The sequence below is a fragment of the Brugia malayi genome (genome assembly GCF_000002995.4).
Source record: "Brugia malayi strain FR3 genome assembly, contig: Bm_v4_ChrX_scaffold_001, whole genome shotgun sequence".
Classification (NCBI taxonomy): Eukaryota; Metazoa; Nematoda; class Chromadorea; order Rhabditida; family Onchocercidae; genus Brugia; species Brugia malayi.
The window spans coordinates 21983193-22008598 of NW_025062479.1; the positions used below are offsets into that span (position 1 = coordinate 21983193).

Genomic DNA, 25406 nt, shown 5'->3' on the forward strand with positions numbered 1-25406 from the left:
CTTAATTTTTATCAAACATTCTCGCTTATTCAAATTTGGAGTAACTGAAATGCAGTATGATACGTCAACTGATAAAAGATTAGAAGAAAGGGAGTGATCCAATGACTGTTGCATTATGATCCGCATTGATTTCACGGACGTTCAAAGTGTTTTGAAATGTTAGTTTAATTCAAATGTTTGCCGGTAGTTTGGGAAATTTTGTTATCTCTATTTTAAATTATTTGAAGAAAGCGAGATGGCTGATAACTGCAGTCTGAAGGAACTTTTGCAAGAAAGTACGGAAGATTTGGAAGCGACTATTAAAATGGTTTCAAATTATGTATTTACAATTTTAGCAATTTGTGTAATGTCTTCCCATTATTCTACAATTTGTCATATTTCCGTTGGATCAGCACCTCTTTTCGATTAAGATTTTCGTTTTACGACTTGTTAAAAATTCAAAAATTAGTTTATCCTTTGTTTGTTATCATTAAGTTGAGAGATTTTTTGAATTTTGGTTGAACCTAGTTATCCTTGTTCGCCGATACATAACTGAGTGGCATTGGGAAGTAGAAAAATCAAAAAAAAAAAAAATTGTAATATAACATAAAAAGAATAAAGGATTTTTGGGGAATAGATTTCACTTAATCGATATGTTATTAAACTGAATATTCGACTTCTTCATTACAGATAGTTGCGTTTGTTCTGGACAGGGATCGAAGCTGTGGGTCACTTACATCTCTTTGTGAATCATTCCGCAAGAAACATGCTGAATTAGCGAAACTTCTTGCCAAAGGTTTGTTTAACTGTGTACTTTTGTAGCTTATGTTTTATGTTGCTCTTATTTTTTATGCTTTTACTGTCTTATGCTTTTATTTTTAGTACCTGCTCATCAGGAAAGAGAGAGAGAAATCCGAAGATTGGAAGCAGAAGTTGAAGCACGCGACCGAATTCTTGGAGATTTACAAAATCAGTTAATGGCTGCGGAAAAGCTTGTAACTAAAATGGTTTTTCAGGTATAACATGAATTTTGGTTTTGTTGTATGCCTCTCTTTTCTTCGTTTATGTGAAGTAAATGAAGTCTGAAATGTGGAAAGTGAAGTGTAAGGGATGAGCCTGAGACTTTGAAGCAAGGGACTGAAGCATATCATTAGATTTCCTTCAGTCTTCCTGTTATTTTTCATTTTGAGGCATGTGCTTTTACAAAGTGATTATTTTTAAGGCTGATAAAAAGGTGAAGGAAATGCGTCAATCGGAAGCAAACAGGGTAAATAGTGAAACGATTATTCGTTTCGCTAATCAGATCAGTAGAACATACGCTGTCGCTGCGCCACTTGGTTGGCAACTTGGCGATACGTCTCGACCATATCCTACCGAGGTTAGAGAATTTTTGGTTTTTCTACAGTCAACAATGGGAAAACAAAAAATATCCTATAGTCACTTAAACTAGTAAGTGAAGAATGCTCTTATTTTCTTGTTAGCTATTCCTCTCTTAAGCCTTCTGTATCTCTCTGTCTTTGTGTGTGTTATAAAAATGGATAACTATTATATGGAATAAAGCTTCAGTTTTCTTTCATTTCAAGTTATAGTTTAAAATCAACAAATTAAGTAACTTACAGGCGGAGTTGCGTTTATCCGCGTTGGCAGCGCCACGTGTAATAGTGCAAGCAGCCCCTCCGGCTTTATCTTTGCTTCGTCAACCTGCAGCTAGTACTAGTGGAATGTTACGTAGTGGACGTGGTGCTTCACCGATGACATCATATTCGGCAGCTATGCAACAACAACAAAAGTATTTTCATATTAATAGTTCTTAGTTTTTTACAGGGGAGGTAGTATATAGTTGGATTAATATATATGTGAAATAAGTATCATTCATCTGAAAATGAAAGCAGGGAACATTCAGATATTAGTTGGGAAGCAATTGGTTTAATAAACACAAATTTTAGAATAATTTTTCGATTTTGAGCCTCAGATTTTGCTTGGAAATAAGAGTTCATTTCATTTCAGATCATGGAGTCCACGTGGTACATTTGTTCAGCAGTCCTCTTCATCACCTCGAGGTAGAAGTGCAGGTGGCCGCGGTAGCATTATATCTCCACGCATTGGTGCCGCACCAGGTGCAGGTCTTTTGCAGCGACGTCCATCCATGACTGGAAGTAGTCCTCATTTATCTAGTCCCTCATCATCCTACCAAGGTCCCATCAGAGGAGGTCTTCCACCACCAATAAGCAATGTTGAACAGATGAGCTCTGACTCAAGCAGTAGTTCAAGTAGTGATGAGGGTAGTCCCTCTTAATTTTCTGTATCTTGCTTTAAATTTGTTAGGGATTGAAACTTATATCATATCATATGAAAAAAGTTTTTCTGAAAACTCTTTAGTATTTACGAAACTGTCCACGTATTCCAGTCTTTTAAATATGATCGCTGCAGAATGTTTTATCTATTTATTCTACAACCCGTTTGTCATCCTTTACAAATTAATAAGTCTGAATCTTTTCTTTGCAATATAAGAGTGTTGGCAAAGTAAACAGTATTGGGAATTCTTCTAGGTTCGTCATTTTTAAAGTCTTTTTTGCTTTGTTACAAAGTCTCTTTTGGTACAGTGCAGGTTTTATTTTGTCTTCGAGATATTGGCCAGTCATGAGTTTTTGCTTTTCTTTTTTCCATCATTGCTCATTATGCGTCTTTGTTATTTGATCACCAAAGTTTTTATTCTATGATTTAACTAAAAAAGTTATGTTATTCCAAGATTTTATATGGTGGATTGCAAATATTTTCTCCCTCATAAACTTTGAGTGTTTTGGATGCTGTTGATTACTTCAAATATGAAGTGTTTGTACTAACTGATCAAAGTTTAATTAAAGTTGGAAAAAGCTGTCATTCGTAAGTGAAAATTCCAGTAACTTAACATTAAGTTGATTTGCTTGAGGTCCATTAGATAATGCTCATCAGGTCGAAGAAGTCCGGTAGTATTTCATTTTGTTTCTGACATTTTTCTTTCCGTTGTTTCGGCTGTTCTACTTGTTACATTTTGTGTTTTTCTGTTTAAAACAATTTCAAAATTCACTGCTCTGGACTGTTTTGTTTTGGTTAATAAATTCTTTACATATTGCTGCAATAAAATGAATTGTTTTTGTATTGAACAGTGTTTACATATTGATTACCGAGGTTCCTCATTTAGCACGAAATTTTCTAATCTTTGATTAGACTGTGCTGAAATAGCTTACGTTTGTGATTGGAAGTTTCCATGAATCAAATTATTTAGTGCACATGGGTGAACCAAAGAGAACAGTGGATAAAACCGTTTCGAGTTCAGATAGTAATTCTGGAGCATGTGGTACCGAAACACTTCCATCTTCCAAAGAATCAAGTAATACTAATAAAGGTTTGTGAAATTGATTGCGATGTATTACTTTCTAGTGAAAAATTTATTGGTGAAACTAATTGATCTATTGTTTTTGGAGTTCTTAAAAATGACAACTTTGCAGAGTTGAGTGATTTCCCTGATCTAACTGATTTTGTTAATCAAAGGACCGAAAATGATCTGGATGAATTATTTTCTAGTCGATATACAATGGTAAGCCGATCAATTCATACAATGCAAAGTTGCTAAAATCATAGTTATATTATTTAGGATTTCAGGCAAATAAATTGTATGTAGAAGTTGCAAATGGTTTTCCTGATCCGGTCATTGTTTGTCCATGGAGCAAAAGACCGAAAAGGAATTTCGATTATACGTATGCCTTCTTAATCATTTCCGCTTTCCATGATATGTTTGGAATAGTTTGATTAGTTCCATGTTCATTACATTCTGTACATTAATATGCAAAATTCTTTGAAAGTTTCAGTCAGTCTAAAATTAGTGAGAATTAATTTGACATTTCCACATTTAGGAAGGAACTAAATTTTCCGGACATGAATTTCAGCGGTGGTCAGCGAAGATCCTGGAGAGAAGATCGTGGACGAAATGTTAACTCAGAATGGCGAAGTGGTTGGAGGAATCCGAATTACGATCCTTATGTTGCACACGGATCATGGAAGAGACGTAACGCAGATGCGGACCATGTTCGTGTTTCTTATCCAGGCAGAACAAATTCCTAACGTCAGCGGAAAAGAAAGTTTAGAACATTCAGCACTGTCGTGATCATGCTGCATAATATAAATTTCAAGTAGTAATTTGTATTAAAATCTCATTAATGACTCTAATCCGAAGAGCTCTATTACAATAAGCACATGCTGTAACTATCGCAAACTTCTGAAAGAAGCATGAATAGTAAGCCAATACTCCAGTGGCATACTTTTCTGTCATTCTTCTTGGAAATCCGAACGAAATCTTAAGATAGAATTTTATGGAAGTTTTATGATTTGCAATGAATCAAAACCTTTTTTGCTTAGGCTCAGGCTTAGGCTTAGGGTATACTTAGGCTTAGGCTTAAGCTTTATTTCAAATCTGAAAATCGATTTTGATTGAAATCTTAAATCTGAATGTTTTTAGTTTTAGTATTTTATCATCATTTATTGAAAAAAAAAAAAAACTACTACGAATTGTGTATAATTTAATTGAAGAATTAAAAGCATGTTCATCCAGTCATTGAGGATTAAAAATATGTTATTCATATTGAAAATTTGAGGATGTTAAGATATTATGGTATAAATGATTTCCATTAAGCATTCAGATGTTACCAAAACTAGAAATTAAAAGTGAATAAGGGCAGTATTATTATTTATTTGGAACAATTCTATGGAAGTGCAACTGAGACAAGTGTGGAAAATGCGCCTACGATATAAAGGAGCAGATGGAGATGTCGGTTTTTGGATCTTAATACTTCATAAAACGAATATAAAGTATTTAAACAAAGTCATACTAAAATGCCTGGGAAGTGCTAGAAACTTGCGGGAATCGAATGATCATTCAAGTAAAAGGCCCAGATACTCCCTAAAATTTAAGAAAAATTCCAATTCATGAATTTCCAGTCCAACTAAAACTCTGGTTTTTGCTCTGACCACAATCCAGTTTTTCTTGAAAGGGATATCAACTCATTGGAATTTATTTATCTCTCTTCAAATTAAGAAGGAAGGATTGAAAATAAGATTTTAAAAGTTCCGTCTTTAATAGTTTATTATCAAATCACATGAGCAATGAAATGAGAGAAACATATAAACCAGAAACAAGTCAAGAGTGACGAGGTGGTATCCGCTTTTGTCGTGACCGTTCCATGTCTCGCCTTCCCGCTGCACTTAGACCACATAATCTAAGTATCTCGTCGCCATATTTCTTCCAGATAAGATGTTGACCATACATACCATAGAATCTAGAACATTCTTAAAAAAAGTAAAGGAAATGTAATTCCTATTCTTAGAAGTAAGCATCAAAATTTTATACATCATAATTTTCGTTACTGCTTGAAATTTATGAATACAGCAGAAACATACAATCCAAATAGTGATCCTCCTAAATGTGCTGCATGATCGAACAATTTGAAACCAAGAAGCAAGCATATGAAGTCAAAAGCGATCATTCCGGTCACAGCTGACTTTGCTGAGAAATCAAAATGCGGCACAAAAACAATTTTCAGTCTTGCGTCTGGCAATTTTACGCATGTGTATACTAATAGCGCCATTATTGCACCACTCTGCAAAATTGTAAAATATCATTTTAAACAGGCAGTTCGTAAATTCTTCTTCAAAGAATGAATAGTAAATATCTTAGAAATTATAATAGCAGAAGAACTAACAGCTCCAAGAGCTCGTCGATTCGTTCTTATCAAATATTTATGCGTTATCCCAGCTAGAGATGATACTGCAGCGGCTGTTATATAGAAAGCCCAAAACTGTAAATATAAATATGCTAAGCTAAATGTCAGATTTCCATCAACTATAAGCAAAAAGACATAATTATGAATAAGAATAGACTGAATAGAAATCAATATTCATATTAATAAAAAATAAGAATTCAATCATTTAATCTCAAACCTGTTCAATTCCAAGAAAACAATCAATGGAAACAGGAGCAAATGTGTTGAGCACATACATGTTCAACACAAGATGAAGCATATTTGCATGAGAAAAAGCACTTAATACCATTGGAAGACACAAAGCTTCTAAAATAAATCACATAATAAGCATATTAAATGCACGAAATTATGAATGTGTGTCCAACACGATGGATAAGACTATTTATGAACATTTGAAATTCAAAAAATGAAATCAAATCGAGTAAATATTGATGAGAGAATCCACCTCATGCAAAGATTACAAGGAAATTAAATGGATTAGAATAAGCATTTGAAAAAAAAAAAACAAATGGTAACAATGCTTTAAAGCATGGTACACATTCAAAGAAAGTAGAATAGAGCGAATATAAAAAGTCTTTCTAAGTTTGAAAATGCAGAACCGAAGTTGAAATAACTATAAAATCTAAAATTCTATATGGCTCAAAAAAAAGGGTAAACGAACTTGAAGCAAAACTGTTTGTGAACCATCTCCACATAAATAGTTGCCAAGGTTTGATCCCCCACATCAGCATCACCATCACATTTATGCCAACAAGTATAAAAGTGCATTTGACACCATCTCGAAGTCGGCGATATTTGGCGAAATGATTTTTGGCTTCATTATATTTCACATTGACTACTTCATAAACTTCACGCCACCTGAAAAATAAATCCTATGAATAAAACTATGCAAAAATGAAGACAAGTAATTGGTACACATTCTATTTTGACTGCACGCAAAACAAAAGAAGCAGATTTTTTTTGTATATGCAAAAAAAGAACAAAAATTCCAAACAAATTTAGCATGTACCCACCTATTGTTGGATCTTTTAAGATCACATATTGTAGCCAACGCAAATGACACAGATCCAACCTAAACAAGAAAATGATGTAAATCATAGTCTGACTTATAATTGCATACTCATGAAGTCTGCAAAACCATGAATATGACTGGATTTTAATGATCAAATTTCCTTTGAAACTTTCCTTGAAACTATATTTGCTTAAATGGAAAGTTCTCAACGTCATGACTAGCGAGAAAATTTTACAGTAAGAACAATACATAACATACCCCAATAGTAAACCCGAATGCTTTCCATAAATCTTTCAACGGACGAAGCGGAATCACATCTTCCTGATAAGGTAATTTTTTCTTCGACTGTTCTATTTTCTCTTTAAATTCATCAATGCGTCGCCGATACTTTTCTCTTCTGTTTAATCCAAAACGATTTCTTACTGGTTGAAAAAGGACCAATCTTGGAGACTGTTTGGTTAATTCGCACGTCCATCTCATAAGGGTACCCAGCATACCCTAAAATTAGTTCCTTAAAAAACAATAATACCTTTTAGTGAAAATATTTGCAGGTAAAAAATTTTACTCTACCCCGACATTCACTCCTAAAGTGAACAGAACATTTATGCTGAACTCCGAATATTTTTTTCAGTAATGCTAGCGATATCATACACAACAACTCCAAAGCTGCAAAATCAAAAATTTTAAATGTACCAAAATACACAGTATTTTTACTTTTAATTTAAAAGAACATACCGGTATACCCTTTTTTTTCTTTGATCACTTACAACCAGAAAAAACAAAATCGAAAAAGCCAAAGGCCAAGTGCAAGTACTTTCCAGTTAATCCCACGCAACAAATCTGCCTTAAAGCGAGAATCTATAATCGATAATGCTTAAAAATGTCATTTAAAGTGAAATATGTATATTTGATGCAGCTCACAAAATTCTGATATCAGTACTCACAAGACGTAATTTATACTAATATTTATACTAATAGTTGCAATTTTAAACACGGAAATGCGTCTCAGTCAACAAAAATTAGGTGATTCAAAACACCTAAACTTTTATTAGCAAGTGCAGTAGTCGGAACGAAACGAAGAGTGTTAAAGCAACTTTTATCACACTATCTATAAATTATATCCGCAAAAACTGGAAATGAGCAATTCCCTATTTAACTGTTCTATTTATCAGTTCCGCTGCAATTTGACATCTAAATTTCCCAAAAAAAAAAAAAAAAAAACGACCACAGAATTAAGGAGTTCATCAGAAGTAGGAGCAAAACTTTCCCTATGTTGGTTTTATATCAAGACACTCATATCCTAATATGAAAAAAAGCTTCGTCATTGGATTATAATTTTGCTAGGATAATTTTAACCGAAATTCTACTTTTAGTTGAGATATTCGTGTCCCTCCCCAAATATCTGCAAATTCTAATCTGTTAGAGCAAAAGAATTAAGGAGAATATATCTCAAAGGAACACATCACATTTGCTACATAACCAGATGTACTTACATCAATAGGAGATGCAGATTCGGTTACTGAACTCTCATCACTTTTTGCCAACCACTTCACTGAAAAGTGGAATTTCTTAACAAAGCAAATTCAACATTTGTAAAAAAGATGTAAAGACACAGATAATCCTCTAAACGATCAGAGAGCGGTTATAAACTTCGAAATATAACACACCATTTCATGAAATTTTACTAGCAACAGCACGAAATCAAAACAAAAACAGGTAACATCACATAAAAATTCGGAAATTCAATTTTTGCTATTCTTATCTTCTTTTCGCTATTCACCACAGCCCCTATAGTAATAGGTATCATATTTTGTTGTATGTCTTCAACTGTTCTAAATTAAACAATCTCGGCTAACTTGAAAAAGAGATTGAAAAAAAGGGGAAAACAAATAAAACTTCCACTCTTTTTATCAATAGTTTCTGGCAAACGCGAAGGAATTCCTACGAAACCCATCAACTACACAAACACAAAAGCCTAAGCTTAACCAGATTGTACAGCAATAGAACACTCGCTTAAGCTTTCAAAAATAACTGATGCCTCTATTTGCCGTGTGACATCATCGGGTGACAAAGGTCACAATTGCAAGCTTCAACAAAAATCAAAACACCCAATGAACTTATTTATTATATTCATTTAATAACATGAGACTTTAAAGCAATGACTTTCGAAAGCTATAAATTCTCAGCTTCAGAAACCATATGGATGATAATTTTTGAAATTAATTTGAAAATCACTAGAATGAAATGTCGGATATAACTGATCAAAAAATTATGTGGTAAAGAAAACTGCTCATTACCTGTTTAAAAATCACAATCAATAACAAAAAAACACATCCAATTGTTACTTGTAGTAAAATAAACAACAATTTATTTCAATTTTTGTCAAGACAACATATCGGATTCTCATAAATCATTCGTAAATCAACTTTTGGACCAAACAGATCCCTTATATTATCAATACCATAGCGAATCATTGTTGGCCTGTAAAACATCTTTGGAAAAATCATAAATTCTTATAAAACTCACTCTGCTACATCAAAGTTCAAGATTATAGCCTTGATATAAATTATGAGCACCGATCAGATATCGATCTACTTATAGAAATGGAGTACAATAGCCAAAGAAGTATTATGCAAAGATGAGGATAAGCTGACCTTTCTAGGGACAATCCATAGCCAGCAACATTCACATCAGCTGGTAATCCCATAGGCAACAACATTTCAGGACGGAACATGCCTGAATTGCCAATTTCCACCCATTTTCCTAAACCGTCGTGAAAGGCAAATATTTCCATCGATGGTTCCGTATAAGGATTATAAGTAGGTTTGAAGCGAAGATTTGTAATACCTGAAATTACATAAGTTGATGAAATCTTCCAATTTAAAATTGAAATCACTTGAGTATAACAAACATCTGTATAAATTTTCTATATGAGTACGGAGTAAAGCTTACCACATTTCCGGAAAAATTCAGTGAAAAGGCCCATAACATGAGCAAGTGATAAATTTCTTTCCGCAATAACACCTTCGACCTAGAAAACAAAGAGCTCAAACAGATCATAAAATTAAAGTAGATGTAGAGTTAAGCAAAACAGAAAGCATGATTAGTAACTGTATGTATTGCTCTTCTAAATAACCTGTAAAGACACACTATGCCAGAATAGAATTCGACGCTTAACAAACCTGATGGAATTCAGCCAGATGTGTTGCATCCAGTGTTTCATTTCGGAAAACCCGATCGATACTGAACATTTTTGTAGGTTTGAATCCCTAGAAAGATAAATTAAGGCGATAACTCTATCTGAAACTGACGAAAAATTCTTTGAATACGAAATTCAAAAATTCTTGGGTCAGATTACACTTTAAGAACACTTCATTTCATCTAATCTAAATTTATTCAAGCAACATTGTTATTCTAGAATTTAGTCCGTTATACAGTTTACTGAAATGCATGCAGAAATAAAAACCTTTTTAGCAAGCTTATATAACTGATGAGCGCTAACTGCAGTTGTGTGTGTCCGTAGGACATTTTTTTGAGCTTCTTCCAACTTCCAATCATAGTTATAACTAGAATAAAATGCAAGAAATACCATTTTACCGATATGAACAAATAAAGTATTTCATTTTACTTTCATAGATATGACTGTAAAATTTAATGAAATCCCGGATCAATAAATATTTCATTTTTAAATTAAATTATACCAAACCTTGTCGTTTTCATATTGCTAAACACTTTTTTCAAATTATAATTTTTATCAAATTTTTATAATTTTCAAGTCAATTCCTTCAACTGATACAGTTTACTTTAAGGGTTAACTACCAGAAAGGCCCGAGCTTCAAAATTCTCGAATCTTCGTAAGGCTTACCCCTTCGAACCGTATCCACCTTCGGTATGAACATTTTTAACTCGTTGTAAATAATCTTCAGGAAAACTGAAACTTTTTTCTGGGTCTGACAAAAAAAAGGTGTCATGAGCGTCACGTGCTGGATGTTGCTGTGGTTGAAACAGAGCATCGAAATTCCAGAAAGAAGATTCCACATATCTTAAAAAATTACAACTAATATATGAGTACGGATTTCTTTTACCAATCCATCGACAGGATAGGTCAACGAACAACTATTTTAAAATGAAAAGGAAAGTATAACAGAAAAACACTGTTAAAATTTAAATCCAATTTTCAATTAAACGAAGCAATACCTCACCTGTTAGTAGGCATTTCAACGAACCCCATTTGGAAAAAAATTTGTCGAAATTCATTCCTCACTTTCATAAGGGGATGCAAATGGCCACCGGTTGGCATCATGCCTAAGGCGTCAAAGTTATACTTTTTAAATATCTTCTTTCTCCATGAATTGCTAAAAAAAAAAAAAAAAAAAACAGGTGTTTTCTACGAATATAAAGCCTGATAGCAGTGCGTTTTAGTTATGATAGATTAAGCTGTTGCTTCACAAACGAACTGATATAAATGTTTCATGATCAAAGCTCCATTTACCTGTTAATCATATCTGCCGTGAGGTCAACTTCGGGTTTACATAAAACAGTTGAAAACGCTGAACCTTTTTTGACCAAATAACTTTTGATATTACTGAAAAAGTTGGTAATGATTTTAAATATGAAAAAAAAAAAAAAAAAAAAACCTTACCTCCAAGGTTTCTCTTTTGACTTGGAACAGAACTTAAATTTTAAATTCGATCACGCTGGATTCTCAAACCATTTATTCTTTTTTTGAACTTCATTATAATTGAGTCCTAGCACCAATTAAAAAACCAACATTTCTGTCACCAATTTCCTTTTCTTCAATTCATTCAGAGTTTTCACATCAAGTTTCTGCACATTCCCTTCCAAAATCAGCTTTAGTTGACTCTGCACTTTATCATTGATCGTATCGACTTTTCGTACAAGCCGTACTGTCCCACCTGTCTTATCAATTGCAACCCATCCAGAAGCTATTGCTTTACTTATTCCAACTTTGCCATACGGTAGCTTCTGCAAGCAAAGTAATTTTTAAAGCATAATAAGATTTCATTTAAATCACTAAGGACCTTGCAAAAGACACCTCATTCATCCGATATTTACTATCATTAATAATTTAAAATGTACTCCTTTAATCTCTCATTATAACATTTTACGAGTGACTTCACGTAAAACTCTGGAAATTAAACGCAAAATTGAACAAAATAACAAAGTTGTACCATTAATTCCGCCTGATCAATACCACTAGGTCCAACAAACAGGAAAATTTTTGCTTCATGGGAACCATTTTCAACCATTTCATTTCCTTCATCTGTCAATTCGAAGGTTTTTGAAATTCGTTCTTCTGTTTCCACTAACTAAATGAAAGCAATTTTGAAGTGATCTATGAATACAAAGAGCTATAACAAATATCACTTCTCTTCCACTGAGTAAAAAATATGACAAAACTGATACAGACGAAACAAAAAATAAACCAGAACACAAACCCCTTCAACTGCTTCTAAACTTTTCACAGCACCCACTACTTTCTGATGATCTTCTTTAGCAGCTGTGGCGTATTCGAAAGTCTCGAAATGCTGATGCTTTTCAAGATGATAGAGCAAATTTTGGGGTAAACTAGCATCACCCGTTTCTTCGATACCCGAAGGTGACATTCTGGTTTCACAAATAGCGTTCAGTGATGACGATTCAGGAATGTCAGACAGAAAGCTATAATGCATAACTAAAAAAATATAAGAAATGCCACTGGATATGACACAGGCTAAATTTGTGCGCCAACTATTTTTGACTTCCAATTCAAAACTCAGGTAATGATATTTCTGACAATGGTTTAATGAACACGATGTGACATTTCTAACAATAACTTCTAAACACAAAAGACATTTCCGAAATTCACTTTCACTACTCTCCATTTTTTAATATAATTACGGCAATTTTTTTATGTCAGGGTTTGCGATCTAGTTTTGGTATAGAAGAATACAAGACTCAAATCTAACGTTTTCAGAATTTTTAGATGATTCAACCAGCGATGAAAATGCGGATATTTGATAGGATTTATTGTGACTGAAGCAAATTTCTTGTATACAATCCAGTCACTATCACAAAGTGAGTACCTGAAATTTTTCTTTTATTCAAATTATTTCAAAAAAGAAAATGAAAAAAAAAAGAATAAGGAGTCACAATGGCTGACTTACGATGTGTAAACCAACATATTAATAAAACTAAAATAAACGAAACGTAATTATGGTTATGAGTCTGTCCTCCATTATATTTAAAAGTGATGAAAGTACAAATGTTATTTATTTATTTATTTTTCTTTCTTTTTTTCTTTTTTTAATAATTTTTGAGAGATTTTTTGCACATGCTTGAATTAATCTAGATAAACCAAGTAAATTGGTTTCAACATACTCTCCGATGTAACTGAAATTTGCCAAATGATCGTTAAGCACTTGTGGATTCCATTTCTCCATCCACAACCCCTGTACTAATCTAAATATTGAACTTCACACTTACGGGAAAAATACGAATATACACTAAACAACTTTTATTTGTCATCTAAATGCATCAACTTCAGAAAACATAGTCCTCAGGGGAAACACAAGTATCGCACAACAGATTGTACGCCTTCATCTTTCACAGCGTGACTTCATCACGAAGAAAGAATTTTTGAGCAACTTTCGAGTTTTGCTAAAGTCAAATAGTTACAAAAATTTGAAGTTAAACAAAGGATATTATTTTTGAAAAGTCAAGCTTAAGAAGATTTTAGCGGCTAGCTTTACGATGTCCCTTTTCCCTAATTTATGAAATAAAACAGATCAAAAATTTTTCTGTAAGTAAAAAAAAAAAAAAACAGAATGCACTTAAAAATAAAGTTAAGAATGCAATTAAAAATAAGGAAACAAAAACGATGAATGGATGGGAGAAATCATAAACGATAATGGCATACAAGATAAAGCATTTAGATGAATCAATAATTTTATATAATGAAATAGTCATTAACTAACGTAAATCTTTTTTTGCATTTAAAAAGCAAAAGAAAAATCTTCTAAAAACACTACGAAAGATTGTCCATTATTTTCAGTCATATATTCGACGAAAAAGAAAAGACGAAGAAAAAGCAAAGAATGAAGTGAATTCATTAATTTTTTCACATTGGTCAATCATTTTCAATTCAGTAATTACAGCCCGTGAAATATAAATCAACGAATATTATTACTTCGATATACTGAAAACACAAATTATTTACAAATGTAATCAATAACTGCTTATTAACTCATAAACAATCTTGTTTTTAATGAGTTATCTTAATAAAATGAAATATAGGTAACACCATGAACTGTTAAGTGATCCAGAAGACATTAGTATGTAGGAACTAATGCTATAAAAAAAAAAAATGTTTAGTGTTATTTATGAATGACTACGTGTCTACGTGAACACGCCACGTACCATCAATCACGACTCAATTCATAACAAGTCGAACAACCGTAACGTTGCGTAATTTAGCTTGTATTTCCCTTGGCCAGAAATTCTACGCCTTACTATGCAATACACACGCAAGTACCACAACACGGAAGTAAGCTGTCACGTACCACTTTGACGTTCAATTTATACGGTCCGTGAAAATCGAACGTCGAAGTTTTTAGTTTATGGGATTGTCGTAGTTAAACGGAATTTAATTGATGTGTAAGGAGTTGAAATGACATGGAAGTGTGATAAAGGTATGGTGACGATGAAGTATTGCTTGGGTAGTTGACAACTTGTTATTGTTTCAGTCAGGAAATCATAAAAATGACAAAAGAATTGCAACATTTGTTGGATGAATATCCCGTCTTTGAGTACGATGAAAGACAAAAAGTTTGTTAAATTTGTTCTTTTTTATAAATGTTACGTTTATTAGTTCAATGCCCGAACATAAGTTTATCGCATATTCAGATTATTTTATAACAAGCTAGTGACTATGAGTAGAATTACTTTTGAAGTTCTTGAAAGATTGGTATGATATGTGTTTAATTTTATTTTTCATCCAGTATTGTCCTTTATATTATAAAAGCTAAATCATATATTCGTCAGTTATTTGCAGTTGCGGTGTACGTTAACGGGACATGAAATCCCTTCACGTTTTGAGCAACTTGATCATTATGTTAAAACATCAAAATTTGTTCGCGCATGGAAGATGCATCAAATCATGAAGGAATATGGTGAATATTTCGATGATATTGGGTATTTCTTTTTTTGCACATTTATAGGACGTAGTTTAAAAAATTAGAGTTAAGTCCAACCTTAAATTTAGTTGATTTTAGTTGATATCAAAGCGCATCAATCGAGTTTGGGATTGGATTTAAGTCTAATTTCTTTTCACTCGTTATCTTCGCGTGCTCACAGATGATTTAACAAATGAAATATTAAAGCAAAACAATGACTTTAATGCTGATTATCTTGACGATGTAAAATCGCTTGTTATGGAGTATGTAATTGTTGAAATACAGAATTTAACTATAATTTCTTTCACTTTAGTCCTCGTGAATTCGGTTGCAAGATTACGATGAAGATCATTGCGAAGGATCCAGATGATCTCTTTAGACATGTTAATGGGAAAAAGTTCAAAAAAGGACTGGAAAAAGGTCAGTTTTGCAAGCATGACTTGAAATAAGTGATTAATAAGTGTGGTCATTGATCAAACTGTCTTAAATTCTGAAGAACTGTACAATAAATGAAAATGAATTTTGGCAAGGCTTGAGTAGAATCAAAACTGTACAAGGTACAAGCAGTTTCATCACCGTCATTATGGTGAAAGAACTTTGTTCTTCAAAAAATCAGTCATAACTGAATTTAAATTATATTACTGTCATTTATATGGAAATCATTTAAGTAAACGAGGTATATTTTGCAAATAATAAAGAAGTACAGTGTCATTTCATTGATCGAAAATCAGTGTTCTTTTTATTGTATCAGGTTAAGTTTGCTTTCAAAAAGCATCAGTTTATAATTCATGCATTTATCCATGCTATACAACTATTCTGTATATTTAGTTCGTATGAGAGTGTAATGAAAATAATTCATTTATCTTACTGAAACGAATTGACTAACAAAACAAGCAGGGTGATAGGCGGTGTGAATTGTGCTGCTTTGTCTGGTTTCATTAATCTGTTGGTTATATGCTATTTTTCACACAGATGTAGAGAACAGCTGTTTGATTGCAAGCAATTTCCAATTTAGAACAAACCTTTTTTTTGACATCTCAATGTCAAGTGCCATTTCTCTTTCTCCCTTTCTTTCTCTTTGTTACTGATTTTTTATACAAGTAAGGGGTGAATGGTAAGTTATGACCTTTCATTTGACCGAATAATAACCTTTATATGTTGCTAGTTTTTATACTGTTTACATTAAGACAAATTTGTTTATTCATCTTTCACAAAAAGTTGTTTTTTTTTTTTATTGCTCAAATTGTCGCTCACTTCTTCCATTCAAAATTGAAATTTGTTAGTTATATCATTATTCATATATTTTGGTTCTATTCAGAAATATTCCTTAATTGAACAAATAATTCTACAAAGAATTATTTGTTCATCCTCTTTTTCACATATTCGTTCAAAATTCGTTTCTGCGGGAAAATGAAAAAATTTTTTTTATAAACTATCATTTAGTTTCCTTATATTGATTCTTAACAGTCTAGCAGGGAAACAGCAAACCATGCTATTTTCCCTCAACTGAATCGATTTTTCGTCATTTTCTTCACCCCATGGTTGCTGAAAAGCTTACTAACAGAAGCATCTTTGAACTTTTTCATATGCTTTGACTACCTAAGTGAAGGTTGTTCTTTTCCATCTCTTACGAGAAATCGTTTATTGTCTAGATGAGTGATTTCTAAGCCTTAAATAAATGCATCTGTCTTCAACAAAGCGAGATCATATACGAATATCTCTTTTATTCTCCTACACTGTCTATTTCGCATGCATTTATTTGACAGATTTTATTTTCACACTTTAATAATGCTTTTCTTTCAAAAATAGTTTACGCCTGCTTATTACGTTAAGTTTTACGTTTTTGCGTAATACTAGTGCAGTCATATTGACAACAGCGATAATTATGGTCGGAAGAACAGCATTCATGATACATTTGATCACTATAATTAATATAGAAAAGTGTATGATTTTAGTATAAGTGGATAACAATTTAGTTTTCTATATATATATATTTTATAAATAAAGTTTTTATAAGAAATCTTCAAAAAAAAAGAATTTCTTAATTGTGAGTGGAGATGTTTGGAATGCCTAATGAGAAACATTTACATAAATAATTTTTCAACCGTAATTGAGGTAAAATATTGCAGCAATAAGATATATTTGAGTATATTGTCGGTTTTCTTTACTATTCTTCATCTCAGAAAATTTGACTTTAATTTTAGTTCATGCATTTTTATGCCGCGAAAATTCTATTTATTATCTTATGTATTCCTAACAGGGATTATCGAAATAGTTGATTATATGATTTACCAATAACTGCTTTTTCATCTCACGTGAATTGGCACGTGTGTTTGAATTTGTAGTTTCCAATTTTTTTTTTTTTTTATTCATATAATTTTTACGAAGATAGAAATAGCGAAAAACGTCATATAATTCATGTTATTCCGTGGTAGTCACGGAATAGTATAAATTATATTTTTGAACAAGTCAGCTGAACAAGCCAGCTGTTGTGCTGGTTATGTACCACCAAGAAAATTAAATATATCTTCACTTTTGATCATTTATTATGCATGATGTATGAGAATTGAAGTTCTTGAATTGTCTCGGCTCAAATCTTAACTAACAATGATCATACATAAGCCACATTCTCAGAGATCAAATAATCTTTTGTATTAAGAAATTTTGTTTTAACGAGTTGTCTTTTATTATTTTCTCCTTATGGAGAGGAATATTTTTATTGATCTTTTCAGTAAATAATAATAAAAGTAGGAAAGTTTATTCTTATCTTTTGAGGATAAATTCTCACCTTTTATAACTTATTTGTTTGTCTACTTATCCCTCATCTCTTATAACTTATTTGTTTGTCTACTTATCCCTCATCTCTTATAACTTATTTGTTTGTCTACTTATCCCTCATCTCTTATAACTTATTTGTTTGTCTACTTATCCCTCATCTCTTATAACTTATTTGTTTGTCTACTTTATCGTTGCCTCATTTCTTTATTAAGCAGTGAGTGGTGTTATGTTCCGATTTGCTGAAATATTGGTCCTTTTTATCAGTCAAGAAATTAAATCAGTCTTAGGGTAGCTCATCGGAAGTGGTCTTACTGATAATACGCTGATGCTAAGTCTGAATTTTCCTTGCACTGATACACCACATGCGCCACTTGCTGATGCATTCGAAGTGGATGATTTTTTATTGGACGATTGTTGCAATTTATCAGTTACTGATACTATTAATGGTAAGACTGAAAAGAAGTACTTTTTCTTAAAGTCTATTTTTTAAAAAAAAAGTGGTAAATTGTGCTTTTAAATTTTTTCAGCAGCACTAACTGGAGGAAGCGAGTTGTCAGTTGGCAATGAAGATGAAGAAGAAATGGAGCAAGATGAGTCGGATATGTTTAATGAAGTGATCAATGATGATTCTTTTTCTGAGGATGAAAGTGGGTTGAATAAAGAAGACGAATATCCCGGTAATCGGATTTTAAAGAATTCATGGTTTTTGATATTTCTAAAAGTACTTCTAAAATAAGACATTAGTGTTCATTTTTCCAGAAGAAAAAGCTAGCTGGTATTACTTTTAAGATAATGTTATTGACTTAATTTTCATTTACAAAGCTTTTGAAGTTCCGTACTTTATAACAACAAGTATAATTCTGAGGAAGGAAATTGTTCTCTATTCTTTCAAAATTAATAGATTTTGTTAGCACATACATTAATCATTAAATCCCTGATAGTTTGGAAAATCGAAACTGTGCTGATTTTCGAAACTCAGCTTGAATTGTTTCTCCTAATTTAGAATCCTACATTAAACGATTAAAAAAAAAAAAAAAAAAAAAATGTGGTTTTCAGTTCCTAAGGTTCCTTTTTCAGAATTGATAAAAACCTGTGGAGAATCAGCTGTTGAAAGTGAAAGTTATGATTTTACCGTGATGGATACTGAGAAGGACATGAACAGTGTTAATAGGAAAAGAAAGGTTTGATTTCATTTAACCATGCTTGAGTTCTTTTCAGAATTTTTCTTCAAAACAGTGCGTTCGTGGAAATGAATTCACCTTGTAGTTTAACAAAAAAGTGCTTAAATAACTCTTGAAACTTAACGTTCAGGAAATGCATCTCGTACACACTCCTTATATTATTTTTATTCTCCTTCTTTTTCTTTATAGGCTGATAATTCGACAACACTCAAGAAAAAACGAGTGAAATGACACTCTCTCTCTTTTCTCTATGTTTTCTGAAGTAAAAAATTCAATTATCAAAATGAGGTAGGAAATACATCTCAATGCCCATGACCGTACATTCTTGCTGATGTTTGTTTATTTTGTGAACTGACTTTATTAATCCAGAGAGTAACTCACCTAGTAAAAAAAGGTCGTTATTCATTTCACATTTTTTTGTTCCCTATATTTTTACTTTTTTGCATTTTGTTATAAATAATTTGTACTGCTGTGGTAATCTTCCACAACACATCAGTGTTTTAACTTGCTAAGTAAATACAGGATTTAATTCCGAGGACTTTGAAGGGAAAGAGAAAAAAGGAAGATCTTCACTAAGAACAAGGTGGAAAGAAGAAATTCCTCAAATATCTTGTTCATAATGAAACTTTATATTCTTTTAACTTCCAGATTTCATGCTTCGCTTTCATAACTATCATTAGGATTATCACTGACAGTTTGTCCAACCCACATATATCTGGGAACATTATTTATTAAACAAGAAATTACACTCGATAGACAACTGAGAAATAGAAATCAAATCACGTCACGAAACAATTCGTTATAAATTACAAAGTCGATAACAACTAATAACGTACGCGCTGTTCCATTCGACGCCGATTTTGAAGATTTGAGTTCCAGCGATTTTTATTTGACGACTCCTAAAATTTTTTAATTTAGAATCATACGAAAAAAAAAAAAAAAAAAACAGTTCATTTTTATCTTGTAAATTCTTCAACTAGAAATGTAAAATCTAGTATCACTGATCATTTCGTAAAGTAAGTCCCGAGCCTTTAAACACTTAATTTTGTGATGGAAACTGCTTTCCAGTCTTCACATTCAATGATAACAGTATCATACACATCATACCTGATAAGTCATGCGGTTAGGGCGTTGCTGTTGTTCCGTAGTTGTTCGTTCTTGACGCAGACCATACCATGCACCTGGACCTGTATAGCTACGGCCAGCTCGAGGTTCAAGGATCTATAACACATAACTGGAAATGTTTCAGACAGTGGAAATGCTTCAGTTTAGGAGAATTTTCTATATGCATACTTGTTCATTACTATCAGCAAGCTGAGTAAGTTTATCCGTCAGATGTAGAGCGAGGAGTTGCAGTCGACTTGGTTCGACACGATGCATAATAAGACAGTCAGTAGGCTCGTCCAAACTTGCACTCAATTCTTCCGAAATGATCATTTTGCTGAAATAATTTTCTGTTTCATATTTCATATATTTTCATCCTAATCAACTCAACAGGTCTGTAAATGTTAATGTGGGAAGGTCGGAAATTAACTCTGAAGCGAAAATCCAAAACTCAGCTAAACTAAATTTAATAGCTGAGGAAAGTAAAGGGAAGAAATTCTTTTATCTAAAAAAAAAAAAAAAAAAAAAAAAAAAAAAAATTAAAAGAAGATTAAAAACAAACCTAATCACTGAATGTACGGTACTTTTATCAAGCTCAAACAGCTGAGAAAGTGTTTCCAAGGAAACAGTAGTATAAACTGTTGAGTACATCAATAAATAGGTGCGCAAGGATTCTTCCTGAATACGACGAATTACCATTTCCTTTACTTTTTCCGAATTACGGAAGAGATTCCATACCTGGAAATGAAGATTGATAGATTACATGTAGAAATAATAAAATGCGAAGCCCATTACAGCTGCTTAAATAATCACAAATACCATATTCGTAAGTCAAAACATAATTATAAACGAACCTTGGCATCCATTTTGTCGTTTACGATGAAATCGCGACACTTCTTCCAATCACCATTTAACATAGCTCTCGACGCAGCTACCACATGCTCACGCGTATTCTCAGGCGGACCAATGAGGGAACTTTTCTCCGACTATATATAGTACAAAACGTGCATATATAGATTAAATCCACTTCAATTCTTCAACAACAGTAAGTAAAAGAAGGCTTAATAACCTTACCTGCTTCAGTTGATAATGAAATGATCGTGATAACAAGCGTCGCCTTAGTTCATATTCCTGCGAAGCCATATGGGGTATCTCTAGCAGCATTGAGCATATTAAATAGACACATTCCATAAGTTCAACGTTAATATGCATGTGATAAGGAATTTGGCGTGCACGTTCCAATTTTTCCTTAACATTACACTATTGCAAATTTCAGTTATGAGAGAAACGGTGTCTTATATTTAAAAATAAAAACAAAATAAAAAAAAGTAGATTTATGGGAAGTAAATCATGTTTAAAGGTAAAACCTGCTCAGCCGTTCTTTCTTGCTGTCTCATTGCAATTCCTTGTGCTAACAGTTCTTTCGCTCGTTGTGTATTCTGTATTTCGGAGAGACCCTGATGAGCTTCCTTGATAAAACTGTGTCGGAAAGCGCATAAACCAAGTTGGCATATGGTTCGATTATACAAAATCTTAAACGCATAAATATGGCATCATAATGTACAACACTTCTAAAAATAATCTTGATACATTCAAGTGTAAAATACAGCTATATAGCTGAAAAGTGTGAAACCAATGGATTGATATGCTTACAGCTAAAAGGACTTAAAACAACAATCTATGATGGCGCCAACCTGAGTGCTAACATCCGAATGATCAACAATAGCTTGCAAATGTGACATAAGCATTAGATCTCGTGCTTGGTGCCACTTGTCATGTAATGCTAAATGATAAATTTGACAAAGCATTGCACGCTGTCGTAAACGCTTTGTATCATCACGCGTGTACACCTCTTTACAAAGCCGTTCCATTATTGATAACGATGACTCCTGCCCATGTTCCAACGAATCTTCTACTTCGTACTAAAATCAACACTTTATTATTCATCAATGAAGAGTACAGGATATTAAAACTACGCTAAAAAACGATCATGAGAATTCCGTAAACTAAGAATCGGAAAATTGCCGGTGGAATTCTAAACCAACAACAAATGTATAATAATTTGAGGCCAAACTTAGAGAATTATAAAATATAGCCGTAATGTTTTCCGGTAAATCAGAGGAACAAGAGAAAAAACAAGTGGTAAAAAAATAAATGAAAACTTTGCCTTGTAGTAGAGATGCTCAATGCGTAGCATATACAATTTACAAACTTCTTCTTCTAGAAATACATCTTTGTTCAATCTGGTATTCACATAGTCCATTAACTTATCGATGAGGCCACACAAATCTTTTTCACCTTTCAATCTAAAATTATATATGATCAAGATTTTTTCTCTAAGAAAACTAAAAAGAGAAACGGTAATGAAAATATTTTCCTGTTCCTGATGATATTTTTACAAGGTATAGGGAGATGTCACTAAAAACAGGAAGATAGCCCATCCAGTACAATCAGTCTCGTAATAATAATTTACTGCATATTAAATCAAACTCAAAAAAAGTGTTTCCTAAACGCTTAAGTGATTTAACTACAAGTATGAATCCACAACAAAGTCGAAAATACCTCGAACTAATTGCAAGCACTAAAGTCATCACACTTAACTACAGTTCATAAGAAATACTCAAATGTATATTTCACTAGAACCGACCCATTCATTACCTTTCTCACACTTTCATGAGGCCTAACGTGATGAATAGCTTAATGGGAAAAGTCAAATAAACTTGTAGATTAGAAAAATTTAACGAAAACAAACTTTTCAATATAGTCAGTGCTATGGCAATCCGCATTTTGTAGTATCTTAGTCAATTCTGTATCTAAACGATGTACACTCATTAAGACAGAACCATGCACAGTATACGGTTTGGTTGCATCCTGTATGTTTTCATCATCTTCATTGATACCTATCGACAATACAATATCCGGATACTCGTTCAACATATCTATCAAACTATTGGTAGCTCCCAGTGTTCTGAAACAAATAATTTATTATAATTAAAATTCAATAAGGGATTTTTCATATCAAAATATTTCGCAAAAACTCGTACTTGCTCCAAGAGGAATAATCCATACAGTCGCTGATTCGTGCATTCAGTTCGAAAAGAGCGGAGATGATTGAAAACAAAATTTTTACTAAAACACCAGCACCAAGTTTATGCTGAAATTTAATTGAATTCATGCTCAAAATATGTAATTGAGATTAACTGAAAATAAAAAATGCGGAAAAATAAAACGTGTAAAAACTTATCAGCAACAAACCTCATCAGCAATCCTGAATAATTCCTGCAAACTGCGTACATAATGCTTGGGATTGGTCGATTTGCGTCCTCGAGCAGCAATAACTTCTTGCAGTTTATTTATAACAACCTTTAAAATTATTAATATTTGCCTATCAAGTTTGAAAAGCGCAAACATGGTCGAGAAATAAGGTAATTAAAAGTCTCACTTCATGGTTAATTTCAGTTTTGGGATCGAAAAGTTGACGCATTTTCTCTTCTTTTGTTGGCACAGCAACCCATGTATCATCATTTTCATTTTCCTCAATTTTCTCTTTCGCTTCGCGCTCCTTTTGTTCCTTTTGTTTTTGTGCTCTTTCCGCTTGACGTTTTTCTTTACCTTCAGTCTCACCACCTTCCTTGAATTCTTTTCTGCAAAACAATCATTTTAATTATTGTTTATGAGTATTCAGCTTGTTCACTCAAAAAACAAGTACTTCAAGAAGAATTTTCGCAAATCCTCCATTTGTTTCCCTTCAAGATCAAGGTCAGAATCACTGTCGGAAGAAGCATTTGAGTCAGAACTCCATTCATCTGAATCTCTGAGTTCACTGTGAGGTTTATTTTTCTCCACTTGTTCCTCATTTTCAGGTTCTTCCTGAAAAAATATTCAAATAATTCCCAAACATTTCAAAAATAAACTGTTTAAGTAAGACACAGAAATGAAAAGCAAAATGTTATATGCTACTTGTTCGTCTTCTTCGTCTTGGTTATCTGCACTTGAATAGCCCACCGGATCTGGCTCTGCTCTATAAGCATTGACTTCTATTTCCATATCCTAAAACATGGAAAACTCTAGATCGTCCTTGACAAATTAAGCTTGCTGAACAACATTTTTCAAGTTTTCGATGCTTTTCATACAGGAAACACTTACTTTATTATATTTACGAATTTTCTGACGCAGTGCAGTAAGACCCTTTGAGTTTGATTTCGACATAGTTTTCCGTGCTTCTTTATCATCCCATTGTTCATTAACAAAATCTTCTAGTTCAACCAAAATTCGTACGTAAAAACGAGGTGTTGACATATTTTGTCGTGTTAATACAACTTTTGTCTTCTCAAATACTTTACACAACTCTTCGAACGCTGAAAAGAATTATGTTTAAATTCTTTACTTCTTAAAGACATTGATGCTTCTTCAGCTTCTCTAAGTCCCATTCACTACTCAATTTAATTTCCCTCCTCTGAAAAAAACTAAATCTCAAAAAAATATCTGAAAAATGAGCTTCTAAAATTTACAAAACAAGTCTAAATAAAAGCAAGTAATTTACTCAAAAGTTGTATATTAATAACTAACAATTAAATTATTACTCATAATTACTTTGGCGTATAATGTTACACTTGAATTTTAGAAATAACACTGAGAAAAAGAGCTCTAAGTTTTACTTGACAGAAGCTTCGACATATCCTTGATGTTCCTTGAATTTTTTGCTTGTTTGATTAGATCTTTCAGTTCTTCAAATTTCCTGTCTTTCTGTGCCTTGACAACGCGCTTCTGTCCTTCATCATCACTATCAGATGGATACGCAAAGGCGGCTCTATAAATGCATTTATTAATCAAACACAGATGTATACTTTTATCGAATCGGTCAATTTCTAGAACTGAATCAAAGAGACTGACCCCAGAAGCAATTCAGTGAGGACGAAAAGCAAAATCACAAAGAAACAAACTGTGGTCTCTTGATCGGCACATATGGCTCCTCGTCGCTACTCTCAGAACCCGACGAATCCGAACTTGACACTGCTCCTTTGAAAAACTTTGACATTTTCTCCTATTAGAACTAAAAATAATGCGAATATATTCCATACTTCTTTAAGATGTTCTGACAGTTCAGTGCCCTCAGTTCATAGTTTCTCTCTTAAAAGGAATTAAATCTTAAAAGAACCTCACCCCCTCTCCCCTCCCCCTCCTCCTCAACTCCCCAAATACCTAAACCCCAATACCCAATCGCCATCCTCTAAAACCACTTCCTTTCTTTTCAAAGCACCTGAATAACAGTGGCCCGTAGGACGAAAAGTGACCACTGTGCAACACACTCGTCCCGTATCTATAAGAAGATTAATCATTAATCACAAATTAGGCTCCATATGCCTTTTTGATGTGTTCAGGG

The 25406-nt window shown here is 32.8% G+C and overlaps 7 protein-coding genes across 8 annotated transcripts; 4 read left to right on the forward strand and 3 right to left on the reverse strand.

Moving 5' to 3' along the window:
• Window positions 1-235: 235 nt before the first annotated feature.
• Window positions 236-2275, forward strand: Bma-mdt-4 (Mediator protein 4, putative; the record flags this gene model as incomplete). Its single annotated transcript, XM_001893144.2, has 6 exons — window positions 236-307; window positions 670-775; window positions 862-995; window positions 1202-1357; window positions 1599-1768; window positions 1987-2275. The coding sequence occupies 6 exons, from the start codon at window positions 236-238 to the stop codon at window positions 2273-2275; spliced, it is 927 nt and encodes a 308-aa protein (XP_001893179.2).
• A 974-nt stretch (window positions 2276-3249) lies between these two features.
• Bm17067 (Uncharacterized protein) lies at window positions 3250-4080 on the forward strand (the record flags this gene model as incomplete). Its single annotated transcript, XM_043075721.1, has 4 exons — window positions 3250-3364; window positions 3468-3556; window positions 3622-3716; window positions 3906-4080. 4 exons carry the CDS (start codon window positions 3250-3252, stop codon window positions 4078-4080), a joined length of 474 nt encoding a protein of 157 aa, XP_042931655.1.
• A 1072-nt stretch (window positions 4081-5152) lies between these two features.
• Bma-rom-5 (Rhomboid family protein) lies at window positions 5153-7281 on the reverse strand (the record flags this gene model as incomplete). The annotated part of the gene is made up of 7 exons (XM_001893143.2): window positions 5153-5291; window positions 5413-5612; window positions 5715-5810; window positions 5953-6080; window positions 6436-6632; window positions 6788-6846; window positions 7045-7281. 7 exons carry the CDS (start codon window positions 7279-7281, stop codon window positions 5153-5155), a joined length of 1056 nt encoding a protein of 351 aa, XP_001893178.1.
• Window positions 7282-9158: 1877 nt separating this feature from the next.
• Bma-fars-1 lies at window positions 9159-13229 on the reverse strand (the record flags this gene model as incomplete). Of its 2 annotated transcripts, XM_001893142.2 has the most annotated exons (13): window positions 9159-9267; window positions 9441-9633; window positions 9739-9817; window positions 9969-10055; window positions 10253-10352; window positions 10652-10828; window positions 10989-11141; window positions 11279-11371; window positions 11558-11772; window positions 11979-12116; window positions 12246-12468; window positions 12756-12872; window positions 13168-13229. In XM_001893142.2, the coding sequence occupies 13 exons, from the start codon at window positions 13227-13229 to the stop codon at window positions 9159-9161; spliced, it is 1746 nt and encodes a 581-aa protein (XP_001893177.1). The 2 variants fall into 2 exon arrangements, with proteins under 2 accessions (XP_001893177.1, XP_042931656.1); XM_043075722.1 differs by lacking the exons at window positions 12756-12872; window positions 13168-13229 and having other exon boundaries at window positions 12246-12413.
• Window positions 13230-14547: 1318 nt separating this feature from the next.
• Window positions 14548-15409, forward strand: Bm9122 (Surf2, putative; the record flags this gene model as incomplete). Its single annotated transcript, XM_001893141.2, has 3 exons — window positions 14548-14613; window positions 14840-14979; window positions 15274-15409. The coding sequence occupies 3 exons, from the start codon at window positions 14548-14550 to the stop codon at window positions 15407-15409; spliced, it is 342 nt and encodes a 113-aa protein (XP_001893176.1).
• A 2654-nt stretch (window positions 15410-18063) lies between these two features.
• Window positions 18064-19150, forward strand: Bm9123 (Uncharacterized protein; the record flags this gene model as incomplete). The annotated part of the gene is made up of 4 exons (XM_001893140.2): window positions 18064-18184; window positions 18266-18415; window positions 18816-18919; window positions 19109-19150. 4 exons carry the CDS (start codon window positions 18064-18066, stop codon window positions 19148-19150), a joined length of 417 nt encoding a protein of 138 aa, XP_001893175.1.
• Window positions 19151-19743: 593 nt separating this feature from the next.
• Bma-eif-3.C (eukaryotic translation initiation factor 3 subunit 8, putative) lies at window positions 19744-25061 on the reverse strand (the record flags this gene model as incomplete). Its single annotated transcript, XM_001893139.2, has 18 exons — window positions 19744-19818; window positions 20027-20140; window positions 20213-20360; window positions 20586-20761; window positions 20878-21009; window positions 21098-21271; window positions 21391-21555; window positions 21718-21945; window positions 22191-22329; window positions 22776-22991; window positions 23068-23177; window positions 23279-23386; window positions 23466-23667; window positions 23733-23893; window positions 23984-24073; window positions 24170-24381; window positions 24682-24833; window positions 24967-25061. 18 exons carry the CDS (start codon window positions 25059-25061, stop codon window positions 19744-19746), a joined length of 2697 nt encoding a protein of 898 aa, XP_001893174.1.
• Between the last annotated feature and the right edge of the window lie 345 nt (window positions 25062-25406).